Raw genomic sequence first — 16,859 nt, 5'->3', positions numbered from 1 at the left:
TCCACATTTAGAATCAACGTGCGTTCATAGTATTTGGCTGCTATAAATTCCGCGCGATAAGCCACTTCATTTAACTATCATTTGTGGCCAGGTTGCTTCTGAATAAGAGCTATACAGCTCAGTGGGACTCACCTGGAAAAATTAATATAGTAAAAATAAAGAGTTTGTTTAAATGAGCATTGAAGCAGTGCTCATCTCCCATTAACAGCCCTGAGCCAGTGGTGGAAATTCCACATTCCTATGGTAGGCGCCAGTCTATCCGTAGGACAACCATTGTTGACTTCCCCACAAAGTGGTTTGTATTTTACGACCCCGGAGAAATGAAGGGCTGAGTCAACCTCCAACCAGGGTTTGAACTCGTAACCTTCTGATTGTGATCCCAGCAACATGTGCTTGTATGAGACGCTACCCTGCCAGCGTAATGTAAGTGTGCATTGTTTCACACCTAGTAGGCTTTCGAGACCAATGTTATCCATAAGAAAGGATTCTTGGGTTAGATCGCGTAGGTACTGCATATTCTCACGTTAACATAATCCATTGTAATTTATATGACCACATTAACCCCTCTCTGGTCTTCGCACCTCATTGGCTCTTAGTGATGACATCACCATTACTCTATTCAAGACTGATAACAGGAAGACTTCTTCACAATTCTGCCAAATCACCTGATGAAGCTGATTGTAATCACCAGCGAAACGTCGTACTCAAAGTGCAAATGTTGTGGGTTACTTTCCACCACACCGGTGTGCTGAAGTGGTAACTAATTGGCACGTTTTGTTTACGCGACAAACCTTACTAATTGGCTGTGTCGGGCGGTGGCAGGGTTAACAACACATTCATATTTACGTGATCTACCCCCCCCCCCAAAAAAAAATACCTGTATTATGAGAAAAGAATGCGTTGCTTATATCAACGCTCCTTACATACGGTGACGAGGATGCGCTTATATGAGGTGGGGGAGGATTGTGGTGACTGCACCGATAATGACGGTGGTGTCATCGGCGATGAGCAGCTTGCTGTGCACGTAGACAAGCTCCGTGACGAGGCGGCCGTCCAGGTTGGCGTGCGTGCGCAGACCGCAGAACGACACAAAGTGCATCCAGCGGTCACTCACTGCCGCACGCACAGGCACACAGACACGCACGCACAGGCACACACGCACAGGCACACATGCACAGGCACACATGCACACGCACACAGACACGCACGCACAGGCACACACGCACAGGCACACAGACACGCATGCACACGCACACAGACACGCACGCACACAGGCACGCACGCACAGGCACACACACACGCACAGGCACACACGCACGCACACAGACACGCACACAGACACGCACGCACAGGCACACACACGGATGCAGATAAGACAAAAATCCCCCCGTGTAGCCTTTAACAGACTGTAGGGGCAAGTGCTGTTCGCGAGCACCTATGAAGGCCGGTAAGGTACTCGAGGGGGCGGGTGGCCAGCACCACACCCGGCCGCCTTTGTCTCCCTAGTGGCGATGTTTACACACCGCACCAGATACTCATTTCAGGCTGAGTCGACAAAGGGGAGGCCCAGGACCGGTTCAGGTAATTGTCACTGGTGTTGGCCGTCAGCGGGAATCGAACTCAGGTCGTCGGGTTCGAAGCACAGCGCGTTACCTGCTACACCACCGCCACACATGCGCGTGCCAGAGGTCAGCCGTCAGAGTTTCAGCCCCACAGCGTGGTGGGGGGCAGGGTGAGTTGCCCCCCTGCCCCCTTCCCACTGCTAAATTCTTAAAGTCGAGGAAAAAAAGTGTTGGCACAAAAATGTGAACTAAGTGATGGGCGTCGCAGCCTTTATCGTGACACGAAACGGAGGTGAGAGGCAGAGCGGAATACACGGTGGACTGGAACAGATCGTCTCACTACCCGTTCAGTTCAGCGTTTATAGCATCTGTTTAAAGTTTGTTTAACATTAACTGTGTTGTGCCCCCCACCCCCTGCCAGCCCTATTTCTATGTTTTTTTCATGCCTCCCACTTTAAACAAGGTCACGCTACCAGGCTGCACCGTTTGGTAACAACAACATGAACACAATTCAACCGCAGAGACTAACGCCGGAGCGGCAGCTGGAGGAGGGGACACGGTAGCACTCACTCTCTGCCTTGAGCCTTTCGATGATGGAGTACTCTCCACGGCACATGGTCCTGAGGAATAAGACAGCGGGGGGTGAGCGTTTAGGCCAGTGAAACTACAAACTAAACTCTTTATTTTACCAGTTAAGGCCCACTGAGATATATACTGCATCTCTTTTTTAAGAAGTGACCTGGCCACAGATGATACACTCAACGAAGTGGCTCATCATCATCATCACGTGGAAATGTATTGCAGCAGCCAAATACTCTGCTGGCAGTGGTGATGGTCGTGAAGGTTTCCCAAGGCTTCATTTAGCAGTCAGTGACCACCGAAAAACGGTCCAGTGTAAGCCATCTTTAGTTAACGTTTCACCTATACATGCTTAGCAATACAATAGTATTGCTATCTCGAGAGGCCGTGCAATCGACTGCGTAACTATTACAACTGCTCTGTGTCCTGTGACACCGCCATATACACGCTTACATAAATCACAAGAGCCCCCATACGGCCAAGTATTAACGCTCCCTTACAATCGTCCCTGGGGTTGGCTGTCCCACCCCTGGACAGGCCACCACCTGTAATTGAGGTGCATGACGGCCTGGATGGCATTCCCGCCCCCCGTGGTGATGTCGCCTTCGAAGCCCGGTATGAGGGGCAGCACCACGTACACCCGGAACGTCCGATTCTCCCTGTAGGTGGGGTGAGGGCAGCGTGGGGGTGAGGGCGGCACGCTCGAATGCCAGGAATAATAACAATATTAATCGTTGCGGAGTAGTCCATCGGTTAACGTTTTTAATCCCTTGCAAGAAAACTACTGTTAACGGTATTAACTGTTCATCTATATATATAAAAGGGAAATTTGTGATTATGTGTGTCTGTTCAAAATGTTCAGCGTACTTCCCGACAGGCAACAAACTTGAAATTTGCCATGTGGGTACTTTCTAGACTTTACACCATGCAAAAATTATAAAAATACACTTTTGTATATTTTTTTTGGGGGGGGGGACGCAATAATGCATATATATTTTGCACGGCAAGTGAGCTGTGACGTCACATCTGTCATGTGACCCGTGTGCGGAAGCGTACCGGAGTGTGACTGCTAATCGCGGGTAAAGTGAAATACAAATGTGTTCCAGGTCTAAGGCGTTCTTCGCGCGGCATTGCTTTATTATTTCAGTCGTTTACTGCCGGACGCACCCTGAAAGTTGTGTGTGTCTGCAGCAAGCGCGTGTATGTGTATCTATGGACACACGCGCGTGTGTGTGTGTGTGGGGGGAGCGGTAGTGTCGCGGTTAGCGCCACGCTGCGCTACGAACCCGGCGACCCGGAGTTCGATTCCCGCTCACGGCCACCACCAGTGACGATTATTTGAGCCGGTCCTGGGCCTCCCCTAGGTCGACTCAGCCTCAAACGAGTAACTGGTGTGGTGTGTGAACATCGCCACTGGGGAGACAAAGGCGGCCGGGCGTGGTGAATACAAGTCCCGGGCGAAGCCGGGTAGTAAAGCTAGTCGAATATATATAAAGATCACTGGAGTCTTGCAAGAGAGCTGTTTCCCTTGCCAAAACAGAAACCGTAATGTGAACAAAGCCAGATGGTGTCTGAACACCTATTTAAGACGTTTTCAGTCCATTTAATGGTGAGGGTGTTTATTATTTACGTGTTTGGGAGGAAACCGGAGCGACACTCAATTCCCGTACAGATGGAAACAGATGCCGATGAGTCCACTTGCCGTGCTACCTTCTTCGGCAACAGACTTGTGAAGGCCTGGCATTAATGTCGGTGCTGCCCTGTACACACTTGGTCTTAATGTTAGTGCTGCCCTAAATTAGCAAATATTAACCCACAACAATTCGTTATGCAGAAAGCCTGGTTTCATTGTAAGTAGGTAGATGAAATGGATGGAGCGAGTGATTCAGCCCATTAGGTTGCCCCCATCGGTGAGAGATTGGTCAATAAAGGCCATCAAAAACACGTCAAACCGCCTTTAACCAATGAAGATGTTGCCTTTAATTTCTCCAATCCAGTTTCTCTAAAATATACTCTAATATTGATTTGAACAGCCTTGGTGATAGTGCATCTCCTTGTCTGACTCCCCTTTTGATTGAATTTTATTAAATCCTTCGTGGAATCTCCATGTGGCGGTTCCATCTATAATTGGCTTTTGTCATAAAATTTGCATTGGCAGACCGAAATAGCATGCAGCCAATAAGCTTTCCACATTCATTTATGCAGCAAAATGACGCTGGACTGGTTTTCGATTCAACTAGGACTCATCAGCAGAGTGTGACACCTCCGAATAGCACGGGTGACCACGTACGATGCGAGAGAAGTTCAACGTACATACATATGTGAAGACCGACAACAACAGACCGCTTACATGACACGGCACGTGTACAAACGGAGTCAGGAAGTGTATCAAGCCTCTGAATGGTGCAGAGAGGCTTCAAATGGGATTGGTTAGTGCCAGAGAATCGAACCGATTGGTTGAGAAATTCAAACGCAAAAGGCGGGAAAACGAGGGTGGGCTGTTGGGGTAACGGTTAAAAACCGCTAGAGCAGGAGGACGAGGACTGGGTGACGGAAATGGGGGTGAGCGAAAAAAAAGGGGCTGGAGGAATATAAAAGGGGAGAGCACGAGTGGAATGGATGGTTGGAGAGAAGACGAAGTTCAAGCATCAAGAACCGAAGCCCGGGATCTAGGAATAGCGTCGTCTCCAAAATAAAGGCTCTTAGTAAAGCGAGAGCACGTGTTGGCGTCACTACACATACATTAACAACCAGAAAATATTGCGATGTACAGATGGTACCTGTAGGCCTGCAAGATCCTGTCCACGAGGGCATCTCCCACCTTGTTAAAAACCGTCTTGTTGTCGGCACAGCTGATGAAGAACTGATTCTGTGGGACTCGCAAATAATCAGACCGTTGACACGGAGAGTGGAGGCGAGGGTCAGTGCCAGGGGATCTGGCGGCACACACGGCACGCTGGGAAATGGTAGTGCACTGCCACTGGCGGTGCGGTGGCTTGGCGAAGTCGGTGGTGTTGGTAGAGCAGGTGGTGTCATTGACATTACTGGTGGTGTGGTTACTTGGTGGAGTTGGTGGTACTGTATGCATGTTGAACTTCTCTCGTACCGTATGTTGCCAACCGTGCTAATCAGAGGTGCAGGGGAAGGTCAATAAACTAAACACAACAACAAGCAGTTCGAAAGGAATTCGTTTTCAATTTATATTTAAAAGTGCATAGCTCCAGTGGCTTCCTAATATAGGAAGAACGTTCCAAAATGGGTGCAGAAGCGCATCTGGAAGCGCGCAATGCTGTGACCACCGTCTTTCTTCGCTGGTTAGCCAAAAGCCGCTACTGTGAGGATGACCGGAGTTAGTTTGATGGTTTATGCTCCTTGACGAGACCAACAAGGTAATGATTGTGACCTCATGATTATATTCGTTGGGCAACCGGAAGCCAATGCAGCTCGGCGAGCACCGGACGGACACGTTTGGACCTTGCAAGTACCCGTCAGGACACGCGCCAAATAATTTTATACACCGCCGCTGGCAATGTCGCTGGTGGAGTGGTGGCTCGGTGAAGTTGCTTGAGCTGGTGGCGCGGTGCCCCACCTCTATGTAGATGTAGTGCTTGCTGCTGCGGATGGCCGATAGGTACGCCAGGTGGATGGACTCCTCGTGACATGTCACCCCAGCTGACCAGTGGCTCACAGAGCGCAGCACCTGGGCCGGCGCATCACAAATTGGCCGCGGAGCAAACGTTGTGGCACATCTCACGTGTTTATGAGATAACGCACACCACACGAGCGTGTTTCAACAGAGGAGAGGTGCAGCCCATCTGTCAATTTTATACATGATTAAAATCCACTGCTGGATAAAGGTTTCTCCACACCGTATGGTTCGTGGGGGGTTATCTGACTGGACTTCACCATGCTGTTCAGTGTGAATTGAGGAAGGTGGGCAGCAAAGTTGTGGGAGCATAGATGTACAGTATAACACTTAAATTTGCCGCACTACCCACAGTATAGCCCAGAAGCAGCCTATGACACTTGTTTTATGCATGGTGGTAGCACATCTAAGCCTTGTCCAAGTTGACCCCTGCTCAGCTTCCGAGATCTGATGAGATCGGGCACGCTCTGGGTGACTTGGTCAGAGGCATGGGTCGACAGCCAGGAGATATTTAGAATCCGCATCGGGTGGCAGCTTCAATCTGGATGTGAACTTGGCAAACCTGCACGTTGGTGGCCACGGAACCAGGCAGGGAGTGGTGGAGCTGCTGTGACGTGCGGTGGGATTTTGGCAGCAGGAAAGGGAAGGAGTTCCTTTTCGACTTCTTCTTCACGATCTGGAAGGACATCGCATTCCCGCGAGTCAAGAGAAATGTACGTGGTGCACCGTAGTCGCAGCGAGCCGACATCCTCGAACGTGACGGCTTAAACTAAGCTCGCAACTATATTTTTAATTTACCAGGTAAGCCCCACTGAGTTATCAGCTTCTTTTTCAGAAGCGACCTGGCCACAAATGATAGCTCAACGAAGTGGCTTATCGTGTGGAAAATTATTGCAGCAAAATACTCTAAACGCTCGTTGAATCTAAATGTGGAGGGAAAAACCGGAGGACCCGGAGAAAATCTATGCAACTATGCTAGGTTTGGGATCGAACCCACGACCTCCTGTACACCAGGCGAGGTAGTTAACATCTTGCCACCATGCTCCCGGCTTCCACACCGTTTTCCACTAGCACATCCGAGCGGAGCAAGCGCAGGGCCCTCGCGGAGCCAAACAGTCATAGGCTGGCCTCACACAAGGCCAAGCAGGGCCAGGGGGCCGGGGCTGTCACACATCGACTGCGCGTGACGTCAATCAAGCACACGGCGTCAACTGTGGTCATCAGCGGCACGGTTTGGGCTGTGCAGGGGAAAAACAACCTGGCATCTTCTCAAACCACGAAGGCCTGGCTTGGCACTTCCCTGGCGACTTCATTTCGTACATACAGAGCATGGCCACATGAGGCCTACCCAGGGCTTAATTGCTCATTGGTGGGGTAGGGTTGTGGCACAGACATAGCGAGGGGTATAATGGATGTGGGGTGTACTGGGAGTGGAAAATATTTTCAGGTTACTGACGCGGGCAGACCTTACCGATATTAATCCCTGGGCCTACTACATAAAATTGGCCCATCACAATAAGCACATCAGCAAAACTAATTATATCTCAGTTGTTAGCGCTACGGTGTGTGTTAATGTGTGGTCCACCAAAGGTATTTGAATGTCCTCTTTGGCCTTCAGTAGAGGAACCTGTTGCTCACCCCTCCTCCAGACATACAGAGCAAGGGAACATACAGGGTGCGTGCAGGAGGTACGACAGCCCTTGCATCCCCTTTGCCTCCCTGAAATTGTAAACACAGTAGCAGATGCCACAGCGGTAGCAGCAGAAGCAGCAGATGCAACAGGATGTTAAGTGAAAGCAGCAACAGTAGCAGCAGTAGAAGCGGTCCATAAAAAAATGTTGGGTTAGATATAAATGTGTCGTTATAACCCGGCACCACCCGATGCAGCCAATTAGTAAGATTTGTCACGTAAACAAAAAGTGCCAATTAGTTATTACTTCAGCACACCAGTGTGTTGGAGAGAAAGCCCACAACATTTACGATTCGAGTACGACGTTTCACTGGTGATTACAACAACCAGCATCATCGGGCGATTTGCCAGAATTGTGAAGAGGTGTTCCTGTAAAGGCGATGCCATCACCGCAAGCAGTAGCAGCAGATGTTGTAGCAATAGAAGCGAGAGCAATAGTAGGAGCAACAACATCATCATCATCAGTGGGCAGCAGTATCAACATCACCGTCGTCGTCGTCGTCATCAGTGGCGGGCGCACCTTGGTGAAGTTCCAGCGCTGGATGAAGTGCCTGGCGACGTCCCGCGCCGCCGCTCCGTGCACCGCGACGCCGGCGTCGTGCCACGGCATGCGCGGCGTCTTGTAGCGGTCGATGAAGTCTGCCGGGCAGAGCCGCAGCCGGGCGACCGACGCGGTGAACCGGTGAGCCCCCCCCCCCCCCCCCCCCGTTGTTGGTGTTACTAGCGGGGAGCTGGCTCAGCGACTCGGGCGGTGAAAAAAATATATGCAGGGCGATCCATCTATAGATGCCACAATCATTGCCACACTGCCCCCCCCCACCCCTGAACTGCCGTTTACTTTTCAGCAGGAAGACCGAAGGTCGTGAAAGCGATGGCTCGGTGTCTCGTAGCGGAGAGCTTTGGGGAGAATTTCAGACGTGCGTTGAGATCGCCGAGAGCTGTGTAGAGGTGCAAAGAAGTTATAAATTTCATAACATAGCCGCGCCATAGATATCAAACCCTTATCAGTGCCTACCTTATTACAGACCAATTCGGACCTTATTGGTCATCCCATGCCCTTATAAATCTCAACGTTCATCCTACAAAGTGCCTTCACAAGGGAGAAACACAAACAAATAGACAAAGGAATGTGCCCGTATTGAAACGGCTGTACGCCGTATGGACCTGAAAACTCTATTTCCATGTACAAGAACACGGCTAAACCGTATGGGTTGACAGGTATGTGAAAGGGTGTTATAAGCACCCTTAGCAAAATAGCATAAAATAGCAGAGCTGTCACATCCATGGACGGGGTGGAAACATTTCAGAGGGAGGAGAGGAGGCAATGCAGGGATTAGTTGAAAGGAGGGGGCAGAGGGAGAGAGAGAGAGGAGGGGGAAGCAGGACAGGATGGTGGCTGAGACTGGGAGCTGGACGTGTCAATAAAGAGAGCCTTTCCCCGTGTGCTGAGCCTCCGTGTTCCTTCTTACAGAGGCGTTGGAATGCGACGTCTTGTTTTCTCTACCGCGCCCTTGAATTTGAGTGTCCGGCCGCCAGGTGGCTCAGCGGCAGTGTGGGCGGGCGGGGGAGGTGGGTGGGCTCGCAATCGGAAGGTTGCGAGTTAAAATGTTGGTTGCGAGTTGACTCAACCCATCATCCCTCTGGGATCGATAAAACGAGTACCACGTTTTTTATCTTCTTTGGTTCTTTCGGTAAAGTCACATAGAATGAGAATAAAATAAAAAAATAAAATAACAATAAAATTCTCACGACGTCGTGAGAATTTTATTGTGTTATTTTATTGTATTATTTTATTATTTTATTCTCATTCTACGTGACTTTACCGAAAGAACCAAAGAAGATGAATCCTTGCAGTCACGAAAGCTTTACATCGAAAAAGTACCACGTTGTGGGATAGTCCTCTGGTAAAACTTGCACCAGCCATAAAATTATGGACTTTGATTATTACTTTAGTGGGTATGTATAACGTATATCTATATGGATCATCATGTTTTTCCAGCACACAAATTCGAGGACACCTCTTCGCAATGGCCGTGGCTATTCGTCATCCGACACAAGACAGTAGCACCCCAGTTTACGTCGGGGGATGCCTCCGTGAAAGATGCGACTACGAATATCAAAACGACGTCGATCAAAGCGATTTACAGGGTACGGTGGAGGCGAAGGCTGAGAGGCGACAGATAACGAGAAAGGACGGGCGACGCTGTCAGTGGCGCGAGTGTGGGGTTGAGGCGACGCTAATCAGGTCGTAGTGGTATTCACAAAGTGACGGCGTATTTGAGATATGACGTAAAAGGGGGAGGCGTAAATCGGGGTATTACTGTCCATCAGTCTACCAGCAAGCTGGAAAAAAATTGTTAGAAATGTCACCCTGCATACTGCCCTCTCGTCGATCCACTGCTGGATGCACTGAAAGAGGTGGTGGCGGCTTAGGGAGGCCTTCATCCAGCAGTGAATAGATCATGGCTGCTGCTGCTGCGACTGATGATGATGATCAATTCCTGGCCGCGATCAGTATCTGTGGGCGAGTGATATCCGAACCAGTCCTGGGCGGCCCCCTTAATCGACCCACACTGACCAGCATGGTGAAGTATGGTCAGACAACCCCTTGTGGCTGAATGACCGACACAGTGCGGGAAAGCCTTCATCCAGCAGCGGATTGAGAAGGGAGCAGTAGAGACACTGACCGGCAAAAGGCTTGTCAAGCTGCACCCAGTCCTTGAGTATGAAGTTGCAGTAGTCTTTCCCGTGCCAGAAACGTTCTTCACCACACACCGAGCCTGCAAAGCCAAAAATATCCTCCGAATAACCTTAACAGACTGGGCAGTACTGCCACCAAATTATTTTTTAATGTTACCAGGTAAGGCCCACTGAGCTATGTAGCTCTTTCGCAAAAGCGACCTGGCCACAAATGATAGCTCAACGAATTGGCTCATCATGTGGAACTTTATAGCAGCCAAATACCCTAAGCGCACGTTTCTAAATGTGGAGGGAAAAACCAGACGACCCGGAGAAAATCCACGTGACCACGGGGAGAACATGCAAACTCCAAATATACAGGCGTCAGGGTCAGGTTCAAATCCCTCGACCTCCTGCATACCAGGCGAGGTAGTTAACATCGAACCACCGTGGCACCATGTAATAATGTCAGCATGTGCTCGCGGGCCACTTCACCAACAAACTGCATCTCTCGTCTCCAGCTCTCTTAATATCTTATGGCTCTTTTATCTCCCTTATCGATTCTCTGTATCTCTTTATATCTCGGGGCAGGGTGGAGGGCGTAGCTCAACAGCACCAGCAGTGAATAAAACACGGCGCTGGCTGTCACCGGTCGGGACCCACGCGAGGCGACGCCGCGGTCTGCGCCACGGTTGCCGCTGCGCTCTCGGACGCGGTGGCCCGGGAGCATGCGCGGCAGGGGCCCCGGGCGCCCGCCGGACCCTGCGCTGCTCTCGGAACGCTCCCGTGACGATGACACCACCGCTGGTGTCGTGATCGTCGACGACGACGGTGGAGGCGACGGAACGATGCGGAGCGCGCCCTCCAGAGAGCTCGCCGGCACGCATGCCTCGTGCAGCGCCACCTCCTCGCGCCGCTCCACCTCCTCGCGCCGCTCCAGGTCCTCGCGCTGCTCCACCTCCGTCGTCACCATCGACTGCCGAGACCAACCGCTCGTAAAGTCATCTACTCCTTCATTTAAGCATTCAAACATCAACCCACTCGTCTCACCATCACCGTCACCATCGCGATCAGCTGGATGAGGCCTCCTTAAGACACCGCAACTAGCGAGTGGCCTCACACAAAAGAGGAATGAATAAAGGAGTCCCATGTGGCATTCTGCCCCGTGCCTCCAGGAACGTCTGGATGGCCCTGCCACCTCCAACCTCACAGTTCCCACAATGCATCCAGCACCAGTACACTAGCCAATCTCATCGCTCCATCTCCACGGTGGACGATCTCTTGCGGGCGCTTACACCCACTCACCTGTATACTCTCGCGGTAAGGCCCACACCCCCCTCACCTGTACGCCCCATCCCTAATGGCCCCTCCCCCCGCTCACCGGCGACTCGCGACGCGAGAGCGAGGGGCTGCGCTGGGGTGTCCGGTGCACGTCGCCCACATCCGTGAGACGGTGCCGCTCGTCGTCCCAGCGCCCGTACGCCAGGTCGATGCCGCCCAGCAGCGCCAGCGACTGGTCCACCACCACCAGCTTCTCGTGGTGCGCCCAGAACAGCACCGTGGACGACATGTGGTCCGGGTGTCTCATCACCTGCGGCCGCGTCCGTGGGGAGGGCGGGTTTCACCGGCTGGGTCATGGCGCTGCGGTGAGTTGCCGGTTCCGAGAGCTCGTTTAGCGCGAGGATAATTGCAGAGGTGACCTTCGGATTTTTTTGTCATTTTTGTTCACCAACATCAGAATCAGAATATTTATTTATACTGGAGGGATTCGATGAACTATGAAGCTATTTTTCAAAAAAGCAATACAAAAAATATGATAAGAGTCCAAAGTATAGTAAAGGTAAACAAATAACTTTAAAAAAAGTATGCAAATAAAACTAAATATTTTTATATTATCAGGTAAAGCCCACTGAGCTATGAGCTTCTTTTTCAGAAGGAACATTGGCCACAAATGATAGCTGAACGAAGCGGCTTATCACGTGAAAATTTACATCAGACAAGTACTTAAAAACGCGTGATGTTTCTAAATGGGCCGAGCCAGTACAGGGTCTTCACAGTACAAGTGCAGGGTCTTCGCAGTACAGGTGCAGGGTCTTCACAGTACAGGTGCAGGGTCTTCACAGTACAAGTGCAGGGTCTTCACTGTACAAGTGCAGGGTCTTCACAGTACAGGTGCAGGGTCTTCACAGTACAGGTACAGGGTCTTCACAGTACAAGTACAGGGTCTTCACAGTACAAGTGCAGGGTCTTCACAGTACAGGTGCAGGGTCTTCACAGTGCAGGTGCAGAGTCTTCACAGTACAGGTGCAGGGTCTTCACAGTACAGGTGCAGAGTCTTCACAGTACAGGTGCAGGGTCTTCGCAGTACAGGTGCAGGGTCTTCACAGTACAAGTGCAGGGTCTCACAGTACAGGTGCAGGGTCTTCACAGTACAGGTGCAGGGTCTTCACAGTACAAGTGCAGGGTTTTCACAGTACAGGTGCAGGGTCTTCACAGTACAGGTGCAGGGTCTTCACAGTACAGGTGCAGGGTCTTCACAGTACAAGTGCAGGGTCTTCACAGTACAAGTTCAGGGTCTTCACAGTACAGGTGCAGAGTCTTCACAGTACAGATGCAGGGTCTTCACAGTACAGGTACAGGGTCTTCACAGTACAAGTACAGGGTCTTCACAGTACAAGTGCAGGGTCTTCACAGTACAGGTGCAGGGTCTTCACAGTACAAGTGCAGGGTCTTCACAGTACAAGTGCAGGGTCTTCACCGTACAGGGTCTTCACAGTACAAGTGCAGGGTCTTCACAGTACAGGTGCAGAGTCTTCACAGTACAGGTGCAGGGTCTTCACAGTACAGGTGCAGGGTCTTCACAGTACAGGTGATTTTTTTCAATGGCTAGTTGCCGAGTCCAGCCGGACCCACACCATGACATGCTTGCAACAATCAGACGTCCGAATTGGCCTCTGGGCCCCTGCACTCACATACAGACCCGTAGACTCACGTAGAGGCCATAGACTTACAGTCATCGATAGAGTCATAAAGATTGTGCAATTAGTTGATGGTCTCATCCCGGTCACCAATGAATGCACACAAAAATAACCTTCCATTTAATTTGTTTTTGCTCTGAATTTTTGGCTAAATTGCAACTCTGAGAATGATAAATATAGTTTTTTTCTGCCATGCAGCAAACATTACTGTTACAGGACAGGTGGGAAAAGGCTGCCCCCTACTTTGTGCACCCGAGGCAACTTGAAGGAATCTCAGAGGTAGTTCTGTGGTGTCTGCTTCTTGGAGGTATTTTACTGATCACAAATCACCCAGGAGCGCAGGGTGGGGGGGAGGGTCTTGCCTTGATGTTGGGGTGGAGATCCATGAGCGTTTTCTTGGTGTAACCACTGTTGATGCCCAGAGCGAGTTCCACTTCCTTGTAGAGAAGCACAAAGATTCGTACTCCCTGCTCCTGCATGAGACACCACCATCACTATTATCAACAACAACACCGCCACCACCATTACCATCGACACCACCACCAGTACCACCGCTACCATCACCACCGTCAGCACCTCCACAACCACCATCATCATCAACAACAACACCACCGCCGCCACCATCACCTTCACCACCTCCACCAACAGCACCACCACTGCTACCATCATCACCGCCAGCATCACCACCGCAGAGTGTTATGATTTACCTCCCAGACGAGTTGATGACTTGGCTTGGTTCTGTGTTGAAAATTTGATTGAGGATTTGCTACTTTTTGTTTAAATTTAGTTTGCGTGTGGGGAGCAACGAGACATCAATGTAATTTAATTGATTCAATAAAGAGTCTCAGCACACACAAAATTGTTGTGTTAAATATGGGGTCTCTATAAAATTTCAGCGCTGAAAATGTTAAAATATCAGCATGACTGCCATGCGACAAACATCTCTACAGCTGGGCACGTGGGAAATTGCAGCGCCCATCTAAGGGATTTCAGAAGTAGTTCTGTGATACCCCCATCAGTGGGCCATTGTCTAACATGCGGTGATGCACTACGAGCTGCACAACTGTAAGGAAACTGGTGGGGAAAAAAAAGAGAAAACCATTCAAATGAGGGAACACCAATCCAAGGTATTATCCGTGTGATTCTGACCCGGATGTCAATGCGACGATCTATGATCAATGTACCGCCTTGCGCTTGAGAATGCAGTCCAGGCGCCACGTGTTCCCATCCACAATCGGCCTCCGCAGGAAGATCTCTGGGCTTAGCCTGCATGAGAGGCAATCAAATCCCAACATTATCCAGTCATCAGTCAAATTTGATGTTCACGCTTTTCTCAGGCCAGGTCTATACCCGAGCGACCGCTAAGCACAAGCGCATCGCTCCTTTCGAAATCACGCAACTTATTCGTCGCCCGCCAACTGCTTTGTTCACACCTGAAGTGAGTAGCTGCGCGGCAAAGACAAAGCGCGTCGTCAGGAATCGTAACGAACCCACTCACAGTTGTGCAAATGTGAGCAGAGTGGTGGTTAGCTGCGCTGCGCTGCAAACCGGGCAGGCCGCGTTTAATTCTCGGCCAGTAAGTAACGAAAGTGGCACGTATACGAACCAGTCCTGGGCCTTGCCTGGGTCGACTCAACCTTAAGTTAGGACCCTGGGGCGGTGTCTAATAAAAACATCGGCGCTGTGGAGACAAATGTGGCCGGGCGTTGTGCTAGCCACACCACCCCATTGGTGCGCCGTGCCAACCATCATAGGCGCTCGCTAATAACAGTTTCCCCAACAGCGCAAGTAGGCTGCGAGCGCGTGTGTGTGTGCGTGACCGGTTGCCCGCGCCTCCCACCACCAGTCGCAGATGAAGATTTCTTCCGTCGCGGCCTCCAACGCAACTGCCACGGCGTCAAAATACCCGGCGGCGTTCACGAACCTGCGGGACAGCGGCCATGCCGGACACGACCCCCGAGGTTTTACGCGGTTTTGAACCCGCGGCGACGGGCGAAGGGAGGACGTGTCCGAGCTCCCCTCGGCAGGTCTTACTGGACAACTGTGGAAAAGAGCTTTACAGCTCGCCGGATTCCTGCAGTATAAATACAGATTCTGAGATTGTAGCTGGGCACTGCAAAGGTTGAGGTGAGACGGGATGTAAGGTGCTTTTGAGTTGCTGAGGCGTTGCAGCAAGCGCCCTACATAAAAGCAAATCCTCACTAACACCCTGAAGTGGAGCTGCGGGTGAGGTGGCTAGCGCACTGCGCTATGAACCTAGCGACCAGAGTAAAAATAAAATATATTGCCACGGCTAACATCAGTGGCAGGTGATATCTGAACCGTGTCCAAGCAACCCCCAACATCCACCTTCAGCAACCCACAATGACCAGTGTGGTGAAATATGGTCACCAACCTCAAACACTGACAGTGTAGAAAGGCCTTCATCCAGCAGAGGTTGTGAAATAGGGCTGTAGGAATGATTCATATAATAAAATGAGAAGTCCGTGATGTGGCCAGCATTGAAGACAACTCAAGAAGTATCTCATGGCAACCTGACTCTTTTATATTGAGCTGAAATTTTACCAAAATAATTGGAAACCCCAATCGAATACGATGGGATTTTTGAGCCGAGACCATTAATTCACTCCGCTAGAGAACCCGGTTTAAACATGGGTGGCTTTGACCTCAAGCCCAGAATCTCAGTGCTGCCAGCCGAGCCCTCTGACCACTAAGCCACTTACTTGGTCACCAACAACAACGCAGAGTCAGCCTTGGTGGCTGCTTTAAATCAAACACAGAGGTGCTCCGACACGGCCGTACATTATTTAGATTATTTTGCTGATATACATATTCCATGTGATGATAAGCCACTTCATTGAGCTATCACTTGTGAAAAAGAAGGGGATAGCTCAGTGGCCTTTAACTGGTAAAATTAAACATAGTTTCGTTTTATTTGTATATTTTTAAAAGTGATTTGCATACCTTTCCTATACTTTGGACTCCTATCGTATTGTCATATTGCTTGTTGTTGTAGCGTTCTGACCCTGTGTCCCTACTGGACATCCGTGAAAAGGAGCTTTTATAGCTCATCGGATTCCTCCTGCAGTACAAACAACAGACTCCGATGTCGATTCGGATACCAGTTGGCAAGGGTTCCCTCGCGGACCGGGGTGAAGGAGTTAAAGCGGTTGTCGGAGAGGAAGTCCTTGCCGTGCTTCGACGCAAACTCCCCGATGGAGCAAGCCCACGAGTTGGCCTGCCTGAACGTGGGGAACTGCACGGTCAGGGACCTGCGCGCGAGACCGAGGCACGCGCGACGGCATCTGTGTCATCGTCGTCGTCCGCATCACTTTCGTCGTTGCCATCGTCGATGTCGTCGCCGTCATTATCGTTATTGTCATAATTATTGTCATCGTTATTGTCATAATTATTGTCGTCATCGTTATTGTCATAATTATTGTCATCGTTATTGTCATAATTATTGTCATCATCGTTATTGTCATAATTATTGTCATCATCGTTATTGTCATAATTATTGTCATTATCGTTATTGTCATAATTTTCACGGCTGCCATCGTTATCATTGCCGTCGTCATTTCCATCGTCAGCTTCACCACCATTGTCATCTTCATCACCATCGTTATTATCATCGTCGTCATCATCCCTTTGATAGCCGCCATCACCATCGTCGTCGTCATCATCGTCGTTCGCAGCTGTAACAATGTTCACAGCTGACATCGAGT

At 50.3% G+C, this 16,859-nt stretch overlaps 1 protein-coding gene across 1 annotated transcript in view; it reads right to left on the bottom strand.

The window, feature by feature from the left end:
* LOC116952528 (phospholipase D1-like) overlaps positions 1 to 16,859 on the bottom strand; it is a 35,612-nt gene that overhangs the window by 5,020 nt on the left and 13,733 nt on the right. Inside the window, exons 11-24 of the mRNA XM_076074272.1 lie at positions 16,257 to 16,406; positions 14,975 to 15,058; positions 14,319 to 14,400; positions 13,497 to 13,607; positions 11,538 to 11,747; positions 10,685 to 11,132; positions 10,165 to 10,287; positions 7,998 to 8,116; positions 6,350 to 6,463; positions 5,731 to 5,841; positions 4,922 to 5,010; positions 2,687 to 2,800; positions 2,133 to 2,182; positions 979 to 1,113 (exon numbers count right to left, since the gene is read on the bottom strand). Of these exons, the coding sequence (XP_075930387.1) occupies positions 979 to 1,113; positions 2,133 to 2,182; positions 2,687 to 2,800; positions 4,922 to 5,010; positions 5,731 to 5,841; positions 6,350 to 6,463; positions 7,998 to 8,116; positions 10,165 to 10,287; positions 10,685 to 11,132; positions 11,538 to 11,747; positions 13,497 to 13,607; positions 14,319 to 14,400; positions 14,975 to 15,058; positions 16,257 to 16,406 (1,940 nt within the window). The remainder of the gene's footprint in view (positions 1 to 978; positions 1,114 to 2,132; positions 2,183 to 2,686; positions 2,801 to 4,921; positions 5,011 to 5,730; positions 5,842 to 6,349; positions 6,464 to 7,997; positions 8,117 to 10,164; positions 10,288 to 10,684; positions 11,133 to 11,537; positions 11,748 to 13,496; positions 13,608 to 14,318; positions 14,401 to 14,974; positions 15,059 to 16,256; positions 16,407 to 16,859) is intronic.

Source organism: Petromyzon marinus, chromosome 47 (assembly GCF_048934315.1).
Source record: "Petromyzon marinus isolate PM22_M1 ecotype Great Lakes invasive population chromosome 47, UKy_Petmar_22M1.pri1.0, whole genome shotgun sequence".
NCBI lineage: Eukaryota > Metazoa > Chordata > Hyperoartia > Petromyzontiformes > Petromyzontidae > Petromyzon > Petromyzon marinus.
The sequence above is the reverse complement of the archived record's forward strand: the minus strand, read 5'-3'. Positions and strand labels throughout refer to the sequence as shown.